At 31.8% G+C, this 22037-nt stretch overlaps 1 protein-coding gene across 1 annotated transcript in view; it reads right to left on the reverse strand.

Annotated features, from left to right (window-relative positions):
* Positions 1 to 11502, reverse strand: part of MIPOL1 (mirror-image polydactyly 1) — a 253415-nt gene extending 241913 nt beyond the window's left edge. Inside the window, exon 1 of the mRNA XM_003792000.3 lies at positions 11430 to 11502. Coding sequence (XP_003792048.3) covers positions 11430 to 11448 — 19 coding nt within the window. The 5' untranslated portion in view covers positions 11449 to 11502. The remainder of the gene's footprint in view (positions 1 to 11429) is intronic.
* Between the last annotated feature and the right edge of the window lie 10535 nt (positions 11503 to 22037).

Genomic DNA, 22037 nt, shown 5'->3' on the forward strand with positions numbered 1-22037 from the left:
GCCACCTTAGGTGTACGTGGCTGGCGCCTTAGCCGGTTGAGCTATAGGCGCCGAGCCAGAACATATTCTTCTTAATAACGTATCTCAAGAATGGGGAAAAAAGTATCCAATGTACTCAATACTACCATGAAATCAATATGCAATCACCAACACACTCATATGAATGGCAAAACATAACTATAGTCCAGAAAGTAGAAGGGAAGAGGAGAGAGAAAAGAGGAGAGGGGAGGGGAGGGGGGTAAGGGAAGAGAGAAGGTATTTTGCGGGACCTAAATGTGCATGATACAATGGTACATTTCAAAACTATTAAGAAATGAGTAAAATTGTGATGGATGTGTTACTTAGTTCAATGTAAGCATTTCACATTGTATATCGAAGCAGCACCCTGAACCCCATAAATGCATCAATGTACAAAGTTATGATTTAATAAAAAATAATAATTAAAAAAATAAGTAAGCTTGTATTAAGTTTGTAAAGCCAGAAAATCATGAAACCTGTCAATATCACATAACTTATTAATTCTGACATTAGGGTTAGACATTCAAAATAAACTGTATCCTTCACAGTCCTATACATGGTTGTATATCTAGATAAATATACATGCCAAAAAGAAGTGGTGACATTATTTTATCTTTGATTATGACAATTCAATGACTTGGTTTCAAATTATCCACTAGCAATTCATAGAAATTACTACAATAAAATTTTATTTATTTATTTTTAATTAAAAAAGCTACTAAAAGTGGTGATAGCATTCCAAATTTTTAAAGAAGTTTTCGCTTGTTTCACCAAGTCTGAAATAGTAATGAACACATCAATATTCATTCTATTGGGGAAAAAAATCAGATTTCTGTGTAAGAACTATTTAAAGTATATAACTATTTATGAAATTCTATCATGTTTTTAAACTTTTCAATTGTAACTTCCTTCACCCTATGAAGGCAATGAACACAGGATATAGTGTAATCTCCTAACGTTTAGACTACCTAAGTAACTTAAAAATAAATCTTCGTAAAACTTACATCACCCCATTAAAAAAATCACAAATATTATTTAGGCTAAAAAGATTGTGAAAACTATCCTTAAATTTGATTAACTAACATAAAAGTAATGTTCTCCCTCTCAGTGATATGAGCTATTTGGCTATTTACAATATATTTGTAATCTTTTCAGTCATTCATCAAATTTTCTTATTGTAAGAATAATTTGTACCAGTTTATTAAAAACATGACTAAATTAGGTACTTCTTACATTTCTACAACTGCAAGTACAATTGATTTAATAATTATATATTTCTTGTTTATTAAGAATGCATTCAATGAAATTGTGAATTCAACAACTTTGTTAATCACTTATAGAGGAATAAGTTTTCCAATAATAAGCCCAAAAAAGGAAAAAATCCCCAGATTTTCTTTATATGTGCCGTTTCTTTTGTTTAAGAACATATTTAGATTTGGAAAACAAAACAGAAGAATCTCCAGATAGATACAAGCAGGAATCAGTGAAACACAATGTTAGTTCTAATGGATGGATGATTGTGTTTGGTCTTTTGAAACTTTGAAGTATAGGTAAGTCTTGATCACACAAATTAATAAATCCTAAAGCTGGAGTTAACAATAACCATTACACCCAAATTCTGCAGCTTAGCCCAGCCAATTTTTCAAAAGGTCAGGTTGTGAACTGGAGAAGATCAGGGAGGTCCACAGCATAGCTTTGTTGCCAGGCATCTCTCGTCTGGATTGTTGCAGGCATTTATTAGTATTCGTCAGCAGACTCAACAAAGCAAACAAGAAATTCAAGCACGAATAATAAAATGAAATGCTCCTATATAACCCTTTGTCATTCAGCAAATATGGGACTTTTTAGCTACATTGTTCCTAAACCTGGGTTACTACTTTAATTTTTCTCCACAGTGCTGACTGAATGAGTATGCATGTGTGTTAAATGCAGAGCTCCCCTAACAACTGCAGGACTGCCATTTAATCTGTTAGTAGATGGACCATTTCCTGTGGGAACCCTAGCTATGATTTCCAGATCCACCAAATAAATCTCAGATTAAGATTCCAAATGAAACCTGCCTTTGGCAGATAAAAAATGTCAAGATGGATATAAACAGTAAAATTATAAATTATCTAGGTGTTGCATGACAAACCAATGCTCAATTTTTTTTGTTGACATGTACCCAGATATCAAAACTATGTGAGACATTCATCAAATGTCACACTTTCATAATATTGGAGGCATCATTAAAACTGTTTGACTAAGGACCTCAAAGTGTTTAAGCAGTAGCTCAAAAGTATATTTGTGCAAAGTAGAAGAATAAATTTACATATCAGCAGCAGCTCATAAGGGATGGGTAAATATTCTGTTTATCTCTCATTGTAATTCAGGTTATTTTAAATACAAGGTTTTAGGAAATTATTATACTCTATATGGCATCATTACATAACTTTCTATGCAAATGATATTTTTTATTCAAATTTACCATGTTTCTCAAAAAAAAAAAAAAAATTCTAAAAACAAAAAGAAAAGCCTAAAAAGCAAAGGTAGGACTGCTATTCTGTTAATCAACTGTGACTGCTAAACTAGTGCCTTGTTAGTGACACTATAGTATCATCAGCCTCTTGGTAGAGTTAGCATTTTAATTTTTTTTAAAAAGCATTAAGTACTTAAGACAAAAAAAGCCTCAGAAAAGTAAATTTGTTTTTTGATAATGTGTTCATTTCAAATGACTTGGGGGAAGAGCAGAGACTTAAGAAGAAAAAGATAATAAGGGCCAATATAGAACATCCTAGAAAGCAAATGGCCTATGAAAAATGCCGAGGAAGTCTCTGGTGCTAGTTTCTACTGCATTCTTGGGAGATTAAGGACTGGTTTATTAATGAAAATATATATTTTTTTAATCTTTGCTCTTCTTACCTGGACTAATGCAGCCTTATCTTGTTCTTAACTGCGTACTAGCTGATTATAAAATACAGGCAATGAAGGTTTCTGGAAGGAAACAATCAGACTTGCTGAAATATAATCCTTACTTGTTTTAAACTTTAAACTCTTAAAAGCAATTGAGTAAAAATCTTCAATGATTTTAAATTTTGCAACATTTGTTTTTTTGCAAAAAAATTTAAAACCATCTAATTCACTTAAAATAAAAATTCTTTCAAATTCTATCTTCTTTACATATAGAGTAATCTGTGGAAAGGATACAGAAAATGCCATACTCCATACTACAAATCTTAAGAGTTTGTACAAGCCTGAAACCTTAAAGGCTACATAACTGTTCTGTCTTCCCAAGAGTATTTCCTTCCTCAATACCTGTTGTTGGTTCAAGGAAACTAATGTTAAATAAACTCTAACTATGATAATCTGCCAGTGATTGATGATAATCTCTATATTGTGAGTTTTCTTACGTGAGGGAGAACATTAAGAAGGAAATAAGGATATCATGTGCTTAACATTACACATTCAGTTTCTACACAAGTATAGTTCTATCAATATGAACTGACCACTTTGCACTTTTTACCCATTACCATCTTAATTTTATAGGATAACTGAAAATTAGGATCAGTCAAAAAATAAACATGAAAGTCAAAATATGATTTTCTCAAAATATTTACTTTTCACCCTTACACGTTTCAGCACAATTTCACTATTTGACAAAGAATTTTCAATTTTACCCAAAAGCTAGAGATTAGAATATTTTAACACAATCATTTAGACTATAAAATAATCTAGTTAACCAATTTCAAAATTCTTATTGCCTAAAACAAGCTAAACAAAGAAAAATGATATCTGAAACTCTCCCACAAAGATAATAACTTCATACATGATGAGCTGTTTTGGTTATTCACTAGTATATATTAATTTATAACAAAAAAAGGAATGAATAATTGTACACTAAAATAAATAATTTTTCCATTTAAACACTTTTTAAAAGTGATTATAAACCTTCAAATCCAGAAAATCATATCATGCCCATTCTATAATCAACCTGCACCAACTCCATAAATGGCTTTAAATTCAGTTGCCATACAAATGTATCAATCCAAGTCTCCTGAATCAAGAAAATGCCAACACATACTTAGAACTTTATAGCAATCATAATTACTGTAACATACTAAGGAGACCACAACAATCACCTTAAACATGATAAACTGAAATTCTAATGTTTAAAAAATTAAAAATTCAATATTATTATATTAAGATTTGAATTGTAAATACATATTAGAAGAAGTATTCTGGCATGAGCAGTCATAACCAGAAATGAATGAGAATGTTTATTGAAAACCTCAGATATTAAGGATAGATAATTTAAAACAAAGCAAGAACTTTTGACAAATCAAAGTAGTATTTTCTATTTGAAAAAAAAAATCGTATTTTCATGGCCATAAATGTATTTGAAAGAGCTTGGATTTAAAAGTAGAGTTAATATTTCTTTAAGCCAAAGGAAAAGAGTCACAAATTCTACAAAGAAAGGAGCATATTAATAGAATAGAAATACAGGAAAAGAGGTCCTATTAAGAGAAATTTACCATTTTTCAAGCTTCTTCTTAGTAAAAGATCATTTCTATAAAATGAAGGACCAAAGATGTAGTAAGAATTCCACATGAAGAAGGAAGCCTGAACTGATTTAAAACATTATTTAAATTAGTTAAGAAAGAGAGAAAGTAAAAAGAAAAGGGGGAGGGGAGAGAGAAAGAGAGTGAGAGAGAATGAATCATGTTATCTCACGAATTTTTCACTTCTTAAGAAATTAGGGGTAAGTTCATTGGTTGTAACCAACATACCACTGTGGTATAGAATGTTGACAGTAGCAAGTAATGTACACTAAAGGGAGTACAGTAAGGGAGGGTGTACATATATGGGGGCAGGGAGTTTATGGGAAATCTGTACTTCCTGCTCAATTTTGCTCTAAATCTAAACTGCTCTAAAAGATAAAGTCTATTCTAAAAACTGATAAAACATAATTTAAAAAAACTTATGGCATAAACTCACCAATGTAAAGTATGCATATAAGAAATGATGAATTTCAAAACACAATTCACAAGTAACATTATAACCAGCTAGAAAACTTAAGTTGCTATTATAAATATTTTTTGTTTTTTTGAATTCAATTTTCCACTGAGGCCAAGAGTATTAATAGAATCATTCACATCAAGCTTAAAAAGCAAAGAAACCCAGAATCCCATTTATTTTAATACATTTATTTAAATAAAACAAGAAATTTTTTATAAAACTATAACCTCGATCATTCTTCGTCAGTATTTCCTCAGGAAATGAACCAATCCTTGTTGGCCAGCTGCCAGTATTTCTAAAACCACTCTCTCAAATATTCTAGATGGTCATGCGTGAGAAGCTACCAGCACTCTATTAAGCTAGGGTCCTATGGAGATAAATAGTAAATTTAATCAGACCTCAGACCTTTTTTTAACCCCTCTATGGCATATGGGAAATTTAAAAATGCAATCTTAAATTCACACTTGTCAAAAGGAAGTGGCACATAAAGTATACTGTTATGCCACAAATCTGAAAATTTTTATTACAACTGAAATTTCAATACAGATAAAATTAGATTTTACCCTAAATGAAAACTATTGATTCTATATTATATTCTATCAAATATATTAAATATAAGCTACACTACTTTGAAAAATCAAATACCTTGTGATATTCTGAACATTATATTTGAAGAAAATAGACTCCTTATAAAGCTAATAAGCATTTCAAATACTGTTAGTAATGTTTCTTAAAACTCTTGAAACTTTTTAATAGATTCACCTTCCTTCTGGAAGGAATAACGATGACAATAAACACAATTTATTTTAAGGTCCTATAAAACATGTCAACAATCTTTCTTCTAGCACCTATAACCACGAACACCACCACATTAGCAGCAAATACTCTGTAATATGAAATACATATTAAATAAATTAATTTCTTGTTTCAGGGATTGTAGTAGGGCCTTTCCCAATAGCATTGTTAACCTTCAACAGTCCTAAAAGAATTATCTCTTCATTCATATATAAAAAAAAAAAAAACTCTGGTTTACCCACTCTTATGAAACATGCACCCAAGTCCAAGTAGGTAGTAAGTGGAAGACCAAAAACTTGTAACTTACATCTATCAGTTCCAAAACCCACATTATTTTCCACTATAAAAATTTTAATGACATTATTCAAGATATTGGTTTTCCAGTTCAATTTGCCTGCTTCAAAATATAGGCAATAAGCTAAAACACCAATTATATTACTTATTTAGGAAAATACACCATTACTTACAAGGAAATCAATTATTAAATAAAATTTAAGTCCTCTAATTTAACAGAGAATGATCACCTAAATTTTTCAAATCCTTGAATTTCAAACAATACCTAATCCTAATTTCTAGTGAATAATTTTTTTTCTACCAGCTATCTTGCTTATAGAAATGGATGTCCCCTCTATGCAATTTGCCATTTCCTTCTCTGTCTTAAACATAAAATAGTTTACAAAATGGTATGAGATTCTACAATCTTATTTTATTTAGTCATAATGATTAGCAACATTTAAAAGCATCCATGTTTTTCTATACAGTTTCTTTAGTTGTCTGCTCTTATAAAATGTTTGCAGACCTTGAAGAAGTTTTAGTTATAATTCAATTACAGAACAGCAAATGGACAAAAGATAAAAAGAATATGTACCTGGTGAACAGAAAGATAAATGAACAAATAAGAAGTGATGGTGGCACACAGGTTCAAAATGCCATGCACAAAAAGTATTCTGACTCACTAAGAAACTAACAAACCACTTACAAGTGACCTTTTGCTAAGTTTTATTTACTTATTTATGTGTTTAATAGAATTTATTTTTGTTATTTACTGTGTTTTGTGGAAAAACCTTAGAATCATGGCCATAAAAGTAATCTGCTAATCCAATGTTAAAATTAAAGTGGAGGACTGTATCTTTATACTTAATCCAAGCAAAACAGGATTTTAAAAAATATTTACTAGCCTCCAATAAACTGCAACATATAAGGATTCTATTAACATAAAACAGTCCTAGAACTGGTTTCTCACCTCGTTTCACATGGGCCCAGTGATTCATGTTTGAGAATCATGTTCACTTTTTAAGCTTAAAAAAAAACTAGTTTACAAATATGTAATCCAGGTCTAAATTTAGATAACACATAAGTGAAAATAACCACTCTGTGTGTAAAATCCATATTAAATGATTCCCTAAAATAATAAACCTAAAAATAATACTGAAGAAACTCATTAAATTGAAAGGTTTTTGTCTAAAGCTCCTTTAAGCTTCATGACTCTCACCATTTCTTACCTTCAATTGGTAAGAAATATTTAAAATACAGCTGACTTAATATTTAATTCTGGTAGACACAGTAACCTTTTTAACCTTTCTTAGGGAACACTGACCCCTAAAGGTTCTAAATTTAAATAAGTTTCACAATTTTCTAAATTTAACTGGTATCCAGACTTCATTTTTATCTATATTATTTTAAGTATGTATACTTTATAGCAGATGTATTTATTCACAAACAATATGCAAACTATTTCCAAACGACTATTATAAACTGTAAAACAACTAGATTGTGTTTCTACTAATAAAAACCACCAACATTAATACAAGAAATAGGAATTTATAACAGTATTCCAAATAATTATTCATAAGAGATTTCTGACCGCCATGCTTTTTTCTTACTCATTTAAGTAAATATTAATTAGATGCTAAAAAGGGCTAACCAATCATATAACAACTCATTCTCTCAGAGGGTTGACTTTATATAAGTATAAATACCTTTAGTTATGACATTTCATTTTCTTTCTTTTAAAAAAAATAAACAGAAGAGAACTCAAGTAGAAAGTTTTCACAAAAAGGGAAAACATTTACTTCTTAAGAGGTCAGAAGATGGTACAATGCTCACTTGGCAATACAAATTCATACACATGAATAGAAACAATGTATTTTTTCGAGTATTTAAGAATATATTCCATCAGGGTTGTTTTTTACCTACTTACGGAAACCTGGACAAATTTGTAAATGACTTTACCTATCCCATCTACCAACCTCTTTCCAAATGTCTAAAATAACGAAACAAAGCAAAATGTACATGGATATTTATATCTGTCACATTATCTATCATGAACTCTTTGACTTAAAATATTTCAGCAATGTTCCTACAATAAAGCTATGGAAAAAACGGCCACATCAGTACTCCTTATAATAAAATTTGTAAGACAACTCGAAAGCCTGTTTATGTAATACAAATTTTTATTAACTTGATTTCTTTAAAAAAAATAGAATGATATAAAATAAAATAACTACTCATAAGATCAGACGATGAACATTTGTATAAGATAGAACTTTGAAGCAACTTGTGTTTTAAGATAAATCCCATGAACCTTGCTGACAGAAGGTTACCATACAAGATTTTACTGTTTAAACATACTGGTTATCATAAAATTCATAAGTTACTACATTTACCTGTTAATTTTATTTCTTTTATTTTTATTTCCATGGAAAACCCCTCATTTGATTAAAAAAAAATAAAATAAGCTCCGTGGGTACAATTTTGACATACAAAGAGACACCAATTTTGTTTTAAGGTGTAGTAGCTGACACAGAATCCCCTTCCTACCTTCTCCAGCCTTCTCTGTGGATTACACCAATACATTCAGAAACATGTTAGCTAACATAGGAGTTTTTGGACACTTTTCCATTGGTTCTTTACCTGCTCATTGCCCATCATGCCTGAGGCCTGCAATATTAACATTTAAGATTTAAAAGGGAAAGCCAAAATGAAAACAAACAAAAAACAAAAACCCAGTTTTGCCTAAAGGTTTGGGGGAAAATCTTCATTTCCCCAACCCATGCACTAAATTGATGGTATTCACACTACCATGGCAATGCCCATTTGATTTTATTTCTTAATAATGTTTATTACCAGGTCCCTATTAAAAGGAATATCTTATTCCTATTTTCACTGTCAAAAAATTATCTATAAAAATGCATATTTTCTTAATGTTTCAGTCATGTCTGTTGTAGTCTATGCCTCCTGCAAACTATCTGCGCATCTCTCTTCAACTCTAAAACATTTTATTTCTTAAGTACACCAGAGTTTCTGTAGCTCTTTCCTTGATATCTTTCCTGGATTTTTTACATTTATGAGAAGTACTTCATCCATAGTGTCTATCTCTTTAGCTATATTAAAAATAATTCTTTGCCTCATTAAAGATCCTTTGGTCTCCAACTTAAACAATATGACTTTCACAGCAATATGATCTGTGAATAGGGACACAAACAACAGATGCATCATTATTTGCTTCTTTTTTCTTATTTTTGACATAAATTCAATAAGATGCTTTTTGAGTTCTTAAAAGAAGAGTGTTAGTTTTGCTTACTTAAATAAAAATATAGCTACACAAAGCCAAATCAATTCCCAACTTTATACCAACCAATACATTCTTTTTTTCGAGACAGAATCTCACTATATCGCCCTTAATAGAGCGCTATGGCATCACAGCTCACAGCAACCTCAAACTCTTGGGCTTAAGGGATTCTCTTACCTCAGCCTCCCAAGTAGATGAGACTACAGGGGCCCGCCACAATACCCAGCTATTGTTGTTGTTGTTGTTGCAGTTTGTCATTGTTGTTCAGCTGGCCTGGGCTGGGCTCAAACCTTCCAGCGTCGGTAAATGTGTCTGGTGCCGTAACCACTGTGCTACAGGAGACAAGCCTATACCAATACCACCTGAAGTGTCACCACAGTTCATACACTAAAGGTATTAACTTTGCATTGAAAACCCTTAACTACCTTCCTCAGATATTATGTATTACAGCTTTATACACAATTCAATCAGTTAAGTGGAGCCTAAATCATAGCAAGCAACCTAAAGTCACAAGAGAAAGTACTAACGGTAGGCACAAACAATAAGAAAATTTACAACAGTATGGAAATCAAAAATGAATTTAGAAATCAGAAAAGGGTATTCAGAAAATAGCATATTTCTATTTCTCAAAAGATGTGCAATTATTAACTTATTCAGTTCAACAAATACAGAACAGTTCCTCAAAATGGCCTTTACCTTCTAAATCAGGTAACAACATGGTACACACATGGTAAAAAGCCCTGTTGGGAAAGGAGAACCAAAAAAGGGGAGATGTATATAGTGTTTAGGTAAGAATCCTATTTTTTAAGTTACAAAACTGGGAGGAAATTTAAAAAGAGGTTTATAAAGGTTTAGGTATTTAATTATTTGTAATATTATACCAGAATGTTTCATTTCCCAAGGATTCCAAATTTTCGACACTGTACTGTAATTGATCTTAAATCTCCCTCTCTCCCTCCTGCATGTTTGCTGCTTCACCTATCCATCCATCCATCCATCCATCCACCAACCCATCCACCTAACTCTGTTTTCAGGCTGTCTCTCAGTTTGTTTCTGTCTTCAGATTCTCTTTCAAACTGTGTTTCTATCTGATTGTCTTCCGCCTCTCAGGCTGCATCCTCACCCTGTGCATATCTGTGAATGTGCTCTTCTCTCTCTCCCCGGGTCTCTGACTCTGTCTCTGTCCCAGCGTGCCTTTCTCTGTCTCTATCTGCACATCTCTGCATATCTGTCTCTATAGCTCTGATGGTCTTTGTCTGGGTGTGTCTCAAGGTGTGCATGTGTCTCTATATTTATATATGTCTCAGTTTTTTTCTCTTGTGTGTGTCTCTTCTGATCTGTGTCTTTCTCCTTGGTCTCCACGTAAGTGTTTGTCATTCTCCCATTCTCTCTACCGCTCCCTCATTACTCCATATGTGCCTACTTCTCTGTTGTCTTTTTCTTTCTCACTCTGACATCTCTCTGTATGTATGTACCTTCTGTCTCTTTCACTGTGTGTGTCTCTTGTCTCTGTAACTGTGCGTATGCCTATGTCTCTTATCCTCTGGGTGTGTTTCTTTCTTTCCTGTCTCTCTCTCCCTATACAACTCTTTATCTCACTTTATCTCTTATCCTGGTATATCTCCTTCTCTGAATCTCTGTATCTCGTAAGTGCTTCCGTGTATGTGCCTGTGTCTGTGTCTCTCCTTTAAATATCTTCCTTTCTATGTATGTTCCTTTCTCTGAGTGCCTCTGAGCAAATCCTCCCCTAGTCATTCTTTCAGTCTCTTCTCTTTTTGTATGCAGGTGTATTTCCTTCTCTTTCCCTGTGTCTTTCTCCCTCTTCCTCTTTCAATGTCTCTCTATCTGTAAGCACATGTATGTCTCTTTCTGTGTGTCATTCCTTTTGTTTCTTTTGTAAACTGTGGATCTGTTTGTTTGTCTCCTCTGTGTGTGTGCGTGTGCACATTTGTCTACCTCTAATATATTGGTCAGAACAAACACATTTCATTCAGTGCCTTGAACTAGCACAACATCTAGGGCTTGGTATTAATACCTTAAAAGTCCTTACCTTTTGACCAGTTCTCCATTTGTACTCCTGTTCTTGTTTGCTCTGGCAATGTCTCTGGTTTTTGCTCCAAGATTGGAAGCTAAAATAAAGCCAACTCTAGATAAATAAACTTAAAACAATATATCAGAACACACCTAAACTTTACTTTGTTTAACAGAAAATGTACAGGATAAATGGTTTTCTAAAACATTTATAATAGGACAATTAACTATATATTTCAGCAAGGCAAAATTAAATCTTTTTCTCTGAAAAAGTTTCTTTTTTCACTCTTACATTTTTAGTAAATACAGTTCAGGGTAAGCTTTTAGATATTCTTGCTCCTTGGGTTAAAAAACCATTTAATTTATTTATTTAAGTTAGAATTTCTCCAAGTATCATTTGAAGCTTTTTTAAAAAATAAAATTTTTACTATATTTGCCCTAAATTTTACACCAAAAATTATTGATTTTAATTTACTATATATATTCATATAAAATATTCTGTATTTGTAAAAGTCATTTAAGAATGCTATTCTAATTATTTTATAAAAAATATAAAAACTATCATTAACTTAGAGAATTATAATATTTCTCTCTGGCTGAGCTAGATCTAAAAAGAAAAAGAAATTTTAATTTTAAAAAGAATTATTGATATTTCTCTGTTTTATTTGTTTTCATAGTAAACATGAAAAAACAATGCAAGTATGTTTTTTCATGCTTTTAAAGTGAATAAAATTTGATTTACCTCACAGCTAGAACCTGTATTCCTTAAAAAGTCCTCAAATAAAGCTGTAGTAAGCTTCTCCTTTTCCAATTTTCTCTAAATATGTTGATCTGGAATTGGCAATCTTTTTCTAAATTTCTCATTTACTTTTGGATTAGCTGAAAATATAGGAAGTTATTAATATTGAAGAAATATGTTCCAGTCAATGAAGCCATTTCCCTACATATTGCCCAAAAAGGTTAATAATAATTGCAGTATTTTAATAAGAGATTCATATAGCAAGACATGTAGAAAATACAGTCTTTAATAACCTCTGGAGTATTTTAAAACATGTCTTACAGGCCTTAATGTGCTTAGTAATATACTATTTAAAACCATAATTTTATCCCTCTGCAATATACAGTCACTCTTCCTCATCATTTACCCAGCTAATGAATGCCAGCAATTAGTAAAATGTAATCCCATTGCACAATCATTTTAATGCTTTTAGCACTCAGAAAAGTAAACACCAAATTAATACTGCTCAAGCCATATCAGATCCTAGTTGGAAGCAAGCAATTATAGTTCAGCTCCTCAGGTGTAATTAAATGATTGGAATGATTTAGTTCCATAAATGCAAGTTAATTCATAAGCAAGCAACAAATATACTGGGAGTAATTACAAGAAACATTGACAGTCTAAGCAGGACAAATTCTTTTATGAGCCTGATGTAGTAATATGCTGCCCTCTCCTGGGCATATAAGTGAATATCTCAGACCGCAAAACAAAAAGAAAACCACAATAAACTTAACTTTCAGAAAGCTCCTAGACAAAATAATACCCAATATCAATTTGATTTCACTCCTTATACCAAAACCTACATATATAGATTATATAATATAATTTATAGATACCAGATAATTAATTATTTTCCCAATGAAGCTCTGAGTCCTAAAACACACCAAGTAATTCCTATACTTCTAGTGAAACCAAATAATGCTTACATAACACTGACAGACAGGCTGCAAGTGAACTTACTATACCCATTAGACTACCAGTCAACGGCTATGTTCTCTCAATGGTAAAAACCTGACTGGACTATTACAGATAATAACTAAGCTATGTTTTTATATGTAGTAAAATTTACATGAACAATATAAAACAAAATAATAAATATTTTTGTGACTTTACATAATGGTCTAAAACTATTTTTTAATAAACTTCAAATAAAATTAAACCTTGAGCACTGGTACAAATGTCATTATAAGCACATTTTAAAATGTAAAACGTAACAAATACCACACAAAATAAAATGCATCCTGGTCTCACTTTTAAGCCATTCCCAACTTCTTACTTTCTTAGGCCAAAAATCAGGACAAATGTATTTGTATACTAATTACTTGGACAGTCCGTAATTTTTCACACTAAACTTTCAGGAGCTCATTTGTTATACTTTTAAATAGTTCTATAATAAATAAGTCTGTGTTAAAAGCATGTGCTTGTAGCACTGAACCCAATCAGTATCATCCCTTTGCCTTTCTGCATAATTGAATGTGCTCTCTAATAAAATACTGCGTTAGCAAAAAAAAAAAAAAAATGTTTACTTCTTCCATACGTGCAGATGGCACTTGCAAAAGATAAAGCTTAACACTACACTAATACTTTAAGAGAAGGAGAACATTAAATTAATGACCTTCTAATTTGCTTTCAAATAACCAAATGCAAATTATAAAAATAAGTCAAAATATTAAAATGTTCTGTCACTAAGTTTAAAATGTATAGCACATTTGCTTTGCCCTTGGTGTCACAGTCTTATTTTTCAATTCATATCTTGTACACTGTAAGTTAATTGCTTTTGGAAAGTACTTATTATTCATGTAAAAATTAATGTGCCAATGTGTTTAAATCCTCTTAAATGACCATTCATGCATCTTTCTTCTTTAAGTACCAATGAAATCTGTCAAAAGACATCAATGCAAAATGGTCTTAAAGGAAAGTTCTAATAGAGATTTTTTTTTCTGCTAACACAAGATTTTCATATTCACCAACTTTACTTAAATTCCATTAATTTTTTAAGCTACTTTTAATAAATTCACCAAGTAAAATTTTTAGGCCCCATAGTCTGTCATTTGTGTTCCAGCTGACATTATGAATATTAATAACAGTGTTATCCTGATTAAATAGGCTTCATATGAAATCCCTGTGAATCCTATAGCTCAGACTTCTCATTTTTCCAACTCTTTATGAATTTGGATTCAGACATTAAACTGGAAAAATCTTAAAAAACAGATTTAGTGGCACATTTGCATATTATTAAGCAAAAATTAGCTGTTTTAATGATTCAAACAATTAAAACTTCTATATCTACACATAACAGGAATAGAAAATTTTTGTAAACATGCAACATATTTTATACTTCTATTCTTTTTAGGACAAAGGATTAAGACTAATAAAATACTAATTCCTGTCCTTACCTTAAAGATTTAATATTAAGAACTCGTTTTCAGTTGAAAATTATATGTTCACATTAAAACTAGTGGGACTGTTTTACAGTAGACAATCAAATAAGTTGAATTTCTTAATCAAAATGCTAACTCACTAAATTACAGATAAAACAAAAATTAATTGCTTTATCATTACTAATCTGCACTAGGTTTAAAAAGCAAAGTAAAATCAATTTCCAACTAAAGTTTGCTTATAAATTAAGCTGGAAAAAAATTACATATGCTAAAAAATTCTAACATAACCAATAGAACATACCATATTAGTATCTGTTAAATTAAAATCTTCGATCATAGCGTCCTATAACCTTATGCCTCCAAGTTATTTTATTTTTTTAACTACAATCCAGACACCTATGATACCTCCAAAGTTATTTTTAATTCTGAGAAATTTTCAGTATATTTATAAGATAAATGAAAAATAAGTAAGCTAAATACATACCCCCTTCTCTCTAGCACATGGGAATCTCAATATATCTGACAAAGTTTCCTACATTCACACATCCAAAAAAATGTAGAAGGAAAAAATTTAAACAAACATCTCTATGCTCTCAAATGTGACATGACTCTCCTGTTTACTCAGCATTAAGACACTTCATGAAACAAAAATTATTCTTTGACCAGTCTAAAATTTCTAATCTGCCTAAAAAATTGTAAGTAATTCTGACATTTACCCTTTAAAATTAAATAATGCCTTTTTGATAGAGAAGCTTTTAAAAATGGGATTTCATTCCCCAATGTAAAAGCACCCAGGATTGCTTAAAACTCATTTTAAATAGAAGATGCCCTTCCTACCTTCCTTTACAAAGCTGCATTCTAACAAAGGTTTTTGACTGACTTTGGTTGATGGCATATTTTTCATATCCCTGTAGTTTAATCACAAATTTGTATAAATTGAATCCAAGTATCAAACTGTAAGTCATTTAAAATACTGCATTTTGTTCAACTATAACTCTAGAAAAACTATGAATTTTTTTTACTACATTGAGAAATGTTGATAATTTCTGCACTGAAAATTTCATTAAATGGCCAAAGGAAAGCTCTGTATTTCAGAAAGCCAAATATTTTATCACATAACACAACATATACAATATAAGCAACTTAAGGACATCCCTACTATTGGATTTTCACCTCATTAAACCAAAGTCACTCAAACATTCAGAGCCCCTGGCATATTCTTTCCCCAAAAGAACTATTTTTCTCCAATGTGCTCACTCCCTCCCTACCCAAGCTCTGGGTAACCAAGCTCCTCAGAGGTGGGAAAAGCAAGAGGAGGTTCAGGGAGAAAAGGGAAGTGATAAAAATGACCCTGTCCCATAGCTAACAAAATTTAAATAGTATATACTATTTGACCCCCCAGTTTTAGTACTAAAAAATGTATGAAAGTATATAAAACATGTTTTTATGTACAAAGATACTCATTGAAGCACTATGTATTTCTAAGATCAAATACTTATGCTCCCATCACACTGGACTTGTTTCTGTTTCTCAAACACACCAAGCTTATTCTAAACTCAGAGCTTTCATACTTGCTATTCCTTCTGTCTAGAAATCTCTTCTCCAGATTACTAAGCCATTTTTCTCATCACTTAGGTCTTGCTCAAAAGTTAACTCTTCAAAGAGGTTTTTGCCTGGCTGTCCTATCTAAAGTAGAAATTCTTCTCTCATCATACTTTCTAGGTTACTGCCTTCATGAAACTGGTTTGTCCAGGTTTTATTTCATTGTTTTGATTTCATTGTTCTGATATATCTCAGAAAAGATGTATATGAAAGTTACATGTAAACAAGGCCCTTGATTTTCTCCTTCATTCTTTTATCCTTAGAATATGTGCCTTAAAAGAAGTATTCAGTGTATATTTGACAGAACAGACAGGTGGATGGACAGATGGAGAGACAGATGACCAGCAGCAAACTAGAAGATAAATGTTCACCAATGGAAAACTGGTAAAAATAAAATGTGAAAGGTTCAACCATATAGCAAATCCATACAGTTTATACTACAAATGCAGGAGATCTATATGTATTATCTGTAGAAGATTCTTTCAACAAGTATTTGTTAAGCTCCTATGTACTATGAACCAGACACTATTCTAGGAGTTAGATATAAAATGGTGAATAAGATAAATAGATTTCTTATTTTTTTGAGACAGAGCCTCAAGCTACTCCCCTGGGTAGAGTATCGTGGCATCACAGCTCACAGCAACCTCCAACTCCTGAGCTCAAGCGAATCTCCTGCCTCTGCCTCCCACGTAGCTGGGATCACAGGCACCGGCCACAATGCCTGGCTATTTTGTTGTTGTTGTTGTTACAGCCATCATTGTTGTTTCGCGTGCCTGGACTGGATTCGAACCCACCACCTTAGGTGTATGTGGCTGGTGCCTTAGCCACTTGAGCCACAGGCGTGGAGCCAAGAAATAGATTTCTAATCCAAATATATTCTTGGTCAAAACAATACAGGCTTAAAACATGGATAAATTAAAAAAACAAAAAAAATGTAACTTACACATATATACATGCTTAGTCACAGTATTTTTTTTCTAGAAAGATAGATAGGAAACTATTACCAGGGGTTAGTCTGAAGAAAGAGCCCAAGAGTTGGGGTGGGGAGAGTAAGAAAATGAAGTAAATAAACACATTTCACTTTATATCTATTATGTATAATTTGCTTTTTACAATATACATTACTTTTAATAATTAAATCCTTGAAATTTCATAGAAAACCTTGAAAGATGTCACATCACAACTGAGAGATCCAAAAGGAAGTGCCATTTCTAACAACCTTGAAACTCTGAAAAAAATTATTGCCTGGTTAACCTTCTTTAATTATACTTTGTTATGGGTGTCTGCCTGCATGCTTGCTTGTTTGCTTGCTTGATTTAAGTAAATGTTCAAAATAAACATATATGTAGCAAGAACTTTTTGAAATTAAAAAGTTCAAAATATATGAGTTCTTGAGAATTAAACAAATGTTTCTTAAAATCACATTTCTCAGTTCAGTTAGGGACTATTTACAATAGTCTCAGAGTTCAGAAGTATAAAGTTTAAACAATTTATAATGAAAATAAACTATTGTATATTATGACTATTGTATAGATAATTTTCCTTTGTTATATGCTTTAGTGTTCAAAAATTGCTATCAAAGGACTAATTACTTTCCATCAGTAACGGTCAATGTAATGGTTAATTTTATATGTCAACTTGACTAGGCCAAGAGGTGGCCAGAAAGTTGTTCAAGCATTATTCTGGGTGTGTCTGAGAGGGTGTTTCTGGATGAGATTAACTTTTGTATCCCTACACTGGGTAAAGTGGATTGCCCTCCCTAACGTGGGTGGGCCATTCAATCAGTTGAAGGCCTGAAAAGAAGAAAAAGGCTGACCTCCAGAAAGCAAGAGGAGCTCCTTCTGCCTGACTGCCTTGAGCTAGGACATCAGTTCTTTCCGCTTTCAGACTCCCAACATATAAACCCTTGTCAGGCTCAAGCTTGCTCATATTCAGACTGGAACTACACACCACCAGCTCTCCAGGGTTGCCAGCTTGCTAAATGCAGATCTTGGGACTTGGTTAGCCTCCATAATCATGTAAACCAATTCCTTATAAATTGTGTGTGTGTGTGTGTGTGTGTGTATCTCTTATTGGTTGTTTCTCTGGAGAATCCTAACTAATATAGTCATAAAAGAATACCAAATTAAGAGTATTCTGTATTTAAAATAAACGGCTACCACATTTTCAAAATTTTTAGGGTGAAACAATGTACCATTTTGAATAATCCAGTAGTCTTCCGTGCCATTTGCTAATAACATTTTTAAAATGGATATATAACTGCTCAGCCTATTGATAAAAAAAGCAAAATTTTAGAATAAGTATTATTTTCATAGGACTAATAATATACCAGGATTTTCTTTCTTCCTTTTTTTTTTGGCCAGAGCTGGGTTTGAACCTGCCACCTCTGGGATACGGGGCAGGCACCCTATTCCTTTGAGCCACAGGTGCCACCCCTATACACCAGGATTTTCTAAAACATCCTGAAATGTTTTGCCTTAAGCCAAACTAATCTTGCACAGAATAAAACATAAAAACAAAATCAGCTTACAGAAGAGTTTCTCCAGGGAAAAAGACACCCTGTTTTCCTAAGATTCATGTGGGTGTCAACTTCAGATGCTATGACATACTCCTTCACACAAAGGCTTTCATTTCCATACAACCAGTTTAAGTTCTCAGGAAATCAATGGTAAAAAAGTATTTGAGCAAGTTAAATCAACCTATAATTACAACTGTTATAAACAGCTACTTAAAATCAAATAAAATAACAACTCTCAGAAAATGTCTTTCAAAAATAAACTAAAAATAATCATTTAGGTTTTTAACTCATATATTATAATGCTTACTAACAGATTTTCTTAAACTAAACAAAAGCCACACTAATTTTTTGTAGTTTAATGAATATTAAGAGACATTAACAAATGGAGGCGTAAGTGTGAAAGTGGGAGAATATACTCCAATAACAAGTCATACTTTGAGTTTTAGACACTTAATAACAATTTTATAATTAATACTTATGTTTATAATTAATTAATGTTTATGCAACTAGGGATTACTATAGCTAACCATTCCTAATGGACAGTGCTGTGTCCATTTAATTAATTTAAAAAAATTTTAACATTAAAGTCTGTCTACAGGTTATAGAATACAATTACCAGAAATCAAGTTTTTAAAGACAGTAATTCACAGCTGCCATCATTAGTTTTTCTTAGAAACTACAAAATCTCATTTGACTTCTTAAGAGTTATTTTTCTCATCCTTATGGTGCCCCTCAAAAGTCATTTTTAATTAATGTTTTCCTTAACAAAAAGGTAATAAGAATATGATTCTAAAAGTTATTCTATAGCACAGAATAAAAATGTATTACAAAAAGAAAAAATATAACCACCCAAACTACATATACAAATTCCATTGAAGAAATAATTACTTTTATTCTTCCTGAAACTTAAACTTGTAATTTCAACTATAAATTATATGTATTATGGTATCTCTTAATATAGGAGTTTATATCTCAAATATAAGAGTTTCTTATGACCTAGAAATACAATATGTTCCACTAAAAACATGTTTCCGAATTTCTTAGGATCTGAAAGTATATGTTCAACTAAATATGTTTTAAAAATCTGTTACCTTGGGAAAAATCATTTCAAAAGGGCAAATCTACTGAATTAGAAATATTATCTATAAAATTAATGTAGTACCTTTGTATGGTATTCCAAAGTATTAAATTCATTAAGCAATGCGCACTATTTAAAAAATTTTTTTCCCAAAAAACACTGATAGTTTTTCATTTTAAAAAAAGTAAAAATGTTATTTCTTTAAAGAAAGTTTCATCTCTATGATATGTTGATTTATGTAATAATCATGATTACTGCGAAACGGTTGTATGAGTAGCTTGAGATTTTTATATGACTAACTCTATAAGAAAACCTTTTATAAACTTCAATTAAAATGAAGGGAAACCAAAAACTGAACTTCTTCCTGTCATAAATATCGAAATTATGAAAAGACAATCAGACATTATACACCTCCTGATGGAAAGTGTGTAATATATCACTAATATGTACTTATGTATCACTAATAAGTACTAACTTGGGGAGGGAACGGACTAGGGGAAAGGAACAGGATTCACAGAACAGGCAGAATATAGAGATATAGATGAAACAAGATTAACCCAACAAAAACCATGAAAGATAATTATTGAAGCTGGGTAATATGTACATAGATATTTGTAATTCTGTTTTTCTAGTTTTGCACGTTTGCAAGCTTTTATAACACAGTTAAATATTTATTGTAAAATAAAAAAGAATATACAGCATTTGCTTTCTAACAAAATTCACTGATTATTTAAAAGAAAGGAAAAGATTAGTTCCTTTTACATTAGAATGTTATCAAAATCCCACAGTATCTCATGCCTGATAGATATAAATCCAATCTATCTTTCAGGGACATATACTATACACACCCCACAAAATTCTATACTGCATGTCATTTAGAGAAAAGCCTAAATTTTAATTTTAGCATGTAGGAACTGAAAAGAAAATATTACCAACTAAGGTACATGTACTTTATGAAAATGCTTTGGAATTACTCCCTGACCTTAGATTTAACAACTTTCTGAAGCTAATACCTTATGTTACCAGTGACCCGCATATGGGAAACAAGGTAGGTACACTCTGTCACCTTTAGCAAACATTTTCTCACAAAGGTACTTAGAGGCCATCTGCTACACTCTGATGCAACACACCAGTTACTGCTGGTTATTTGCAATGCAAGTAATCAAGCTTATCATTTTTGGAGTCATAACTACATAAATCTAAAATATTTCTTCACTTTATTTTAAAAGAAATTTATTTCCATTGCAGATGTTTCCCATTTACAGAGCAGTCATATTTCTTTATATACACAGTAACTTTTTAAATTAAAAAAGATAGTGGCTTCTATAGAATAATCATAAACAGAAATATTGGCAATGACTGTAACAATTATGTCTCAAAATTTCAACACCTTTCATGATTTAATAGGTGTTAATTCCATTCTCAGACCAATAAATTTAGGTAATTTTTTTAATATGTCACAATGTTTAAAATAATCTTAATAAAAGAAAGTTTTCATGCCAGTGTAAGAAATAAGTATATTGGGTGGTGCCTGTGGCTCAAAGGAGTAGGGCACCAGCTCCATATGCCAGAGGTGGTGGGTTCAAATCTAGCCCTGGTCAAAAACTGAAAAAAAGAAATAAGTATGTCTATAATCGTTTATCAAGGTGAAATTTTAGCTTGTTTTAGGTCAGGTTCTTCATCTAATCAGATTATTTTTTGACTATTTATTCAAGGGAATATAAACTCAAATCCCATTCTGGTTGAAATAATTCAGCATTTGCTGGAATGCCCCATGATACTTACCATTACAAACTGAAATACTAACTAAAAGATTTTTGAGCTGGGTGCAGTGGCTCACACCTATAATCCTAGCACTCTGGGAGGCCAAGACAGGAGAATTGTTTGAGCTTAGGAGTTTGAGACTAGCTTGAGCAAGAATGTGACTGACCCACATCTCCACTAAAAGAATAAAAGAAAAGAAGAATAAAAAAATTAGCTGGGCATTGTGGCAGGTGCCTGTAGTCCCAGCTACTCAGAAGGCTGAGGCAGGAGAATCACCTAAGCCCAGGACTTGGAACTTGCTAGCAAGGGGGATAAAGTGAGACTCTTGTTTCTCAAAAAAGTAAAAGAAAATTGTCCAGGGGGTCCTCATAAAATATTCACCCAGGCAGATTTCTTCAAGAGTTTTCCCCACACTTTCTTCTAGTATTTTTATAGTTTCATGTCTTAAGTTTAAATCTTTAATCCAGTGAGAGTCTATCTTAGTTAATGGTGAAAGGTGTGGGTCC

This window comes from Otolemur garnettii, unplaced genomic scaffold (assembly GCF_000181295.1).
Source record: "Otolemur garnettii isolate 467f Iridium unplaced genomic scaffold, OtoGar3 scaffold00052, whole genome shotgun sequence".
Taxonomy (NCBI): domain Eukaryota; kingdom Metazoa; phylum Chordata; class Mammalia; order Primates; family Galagidae; genus Otolemur; species Otolemur garnettii.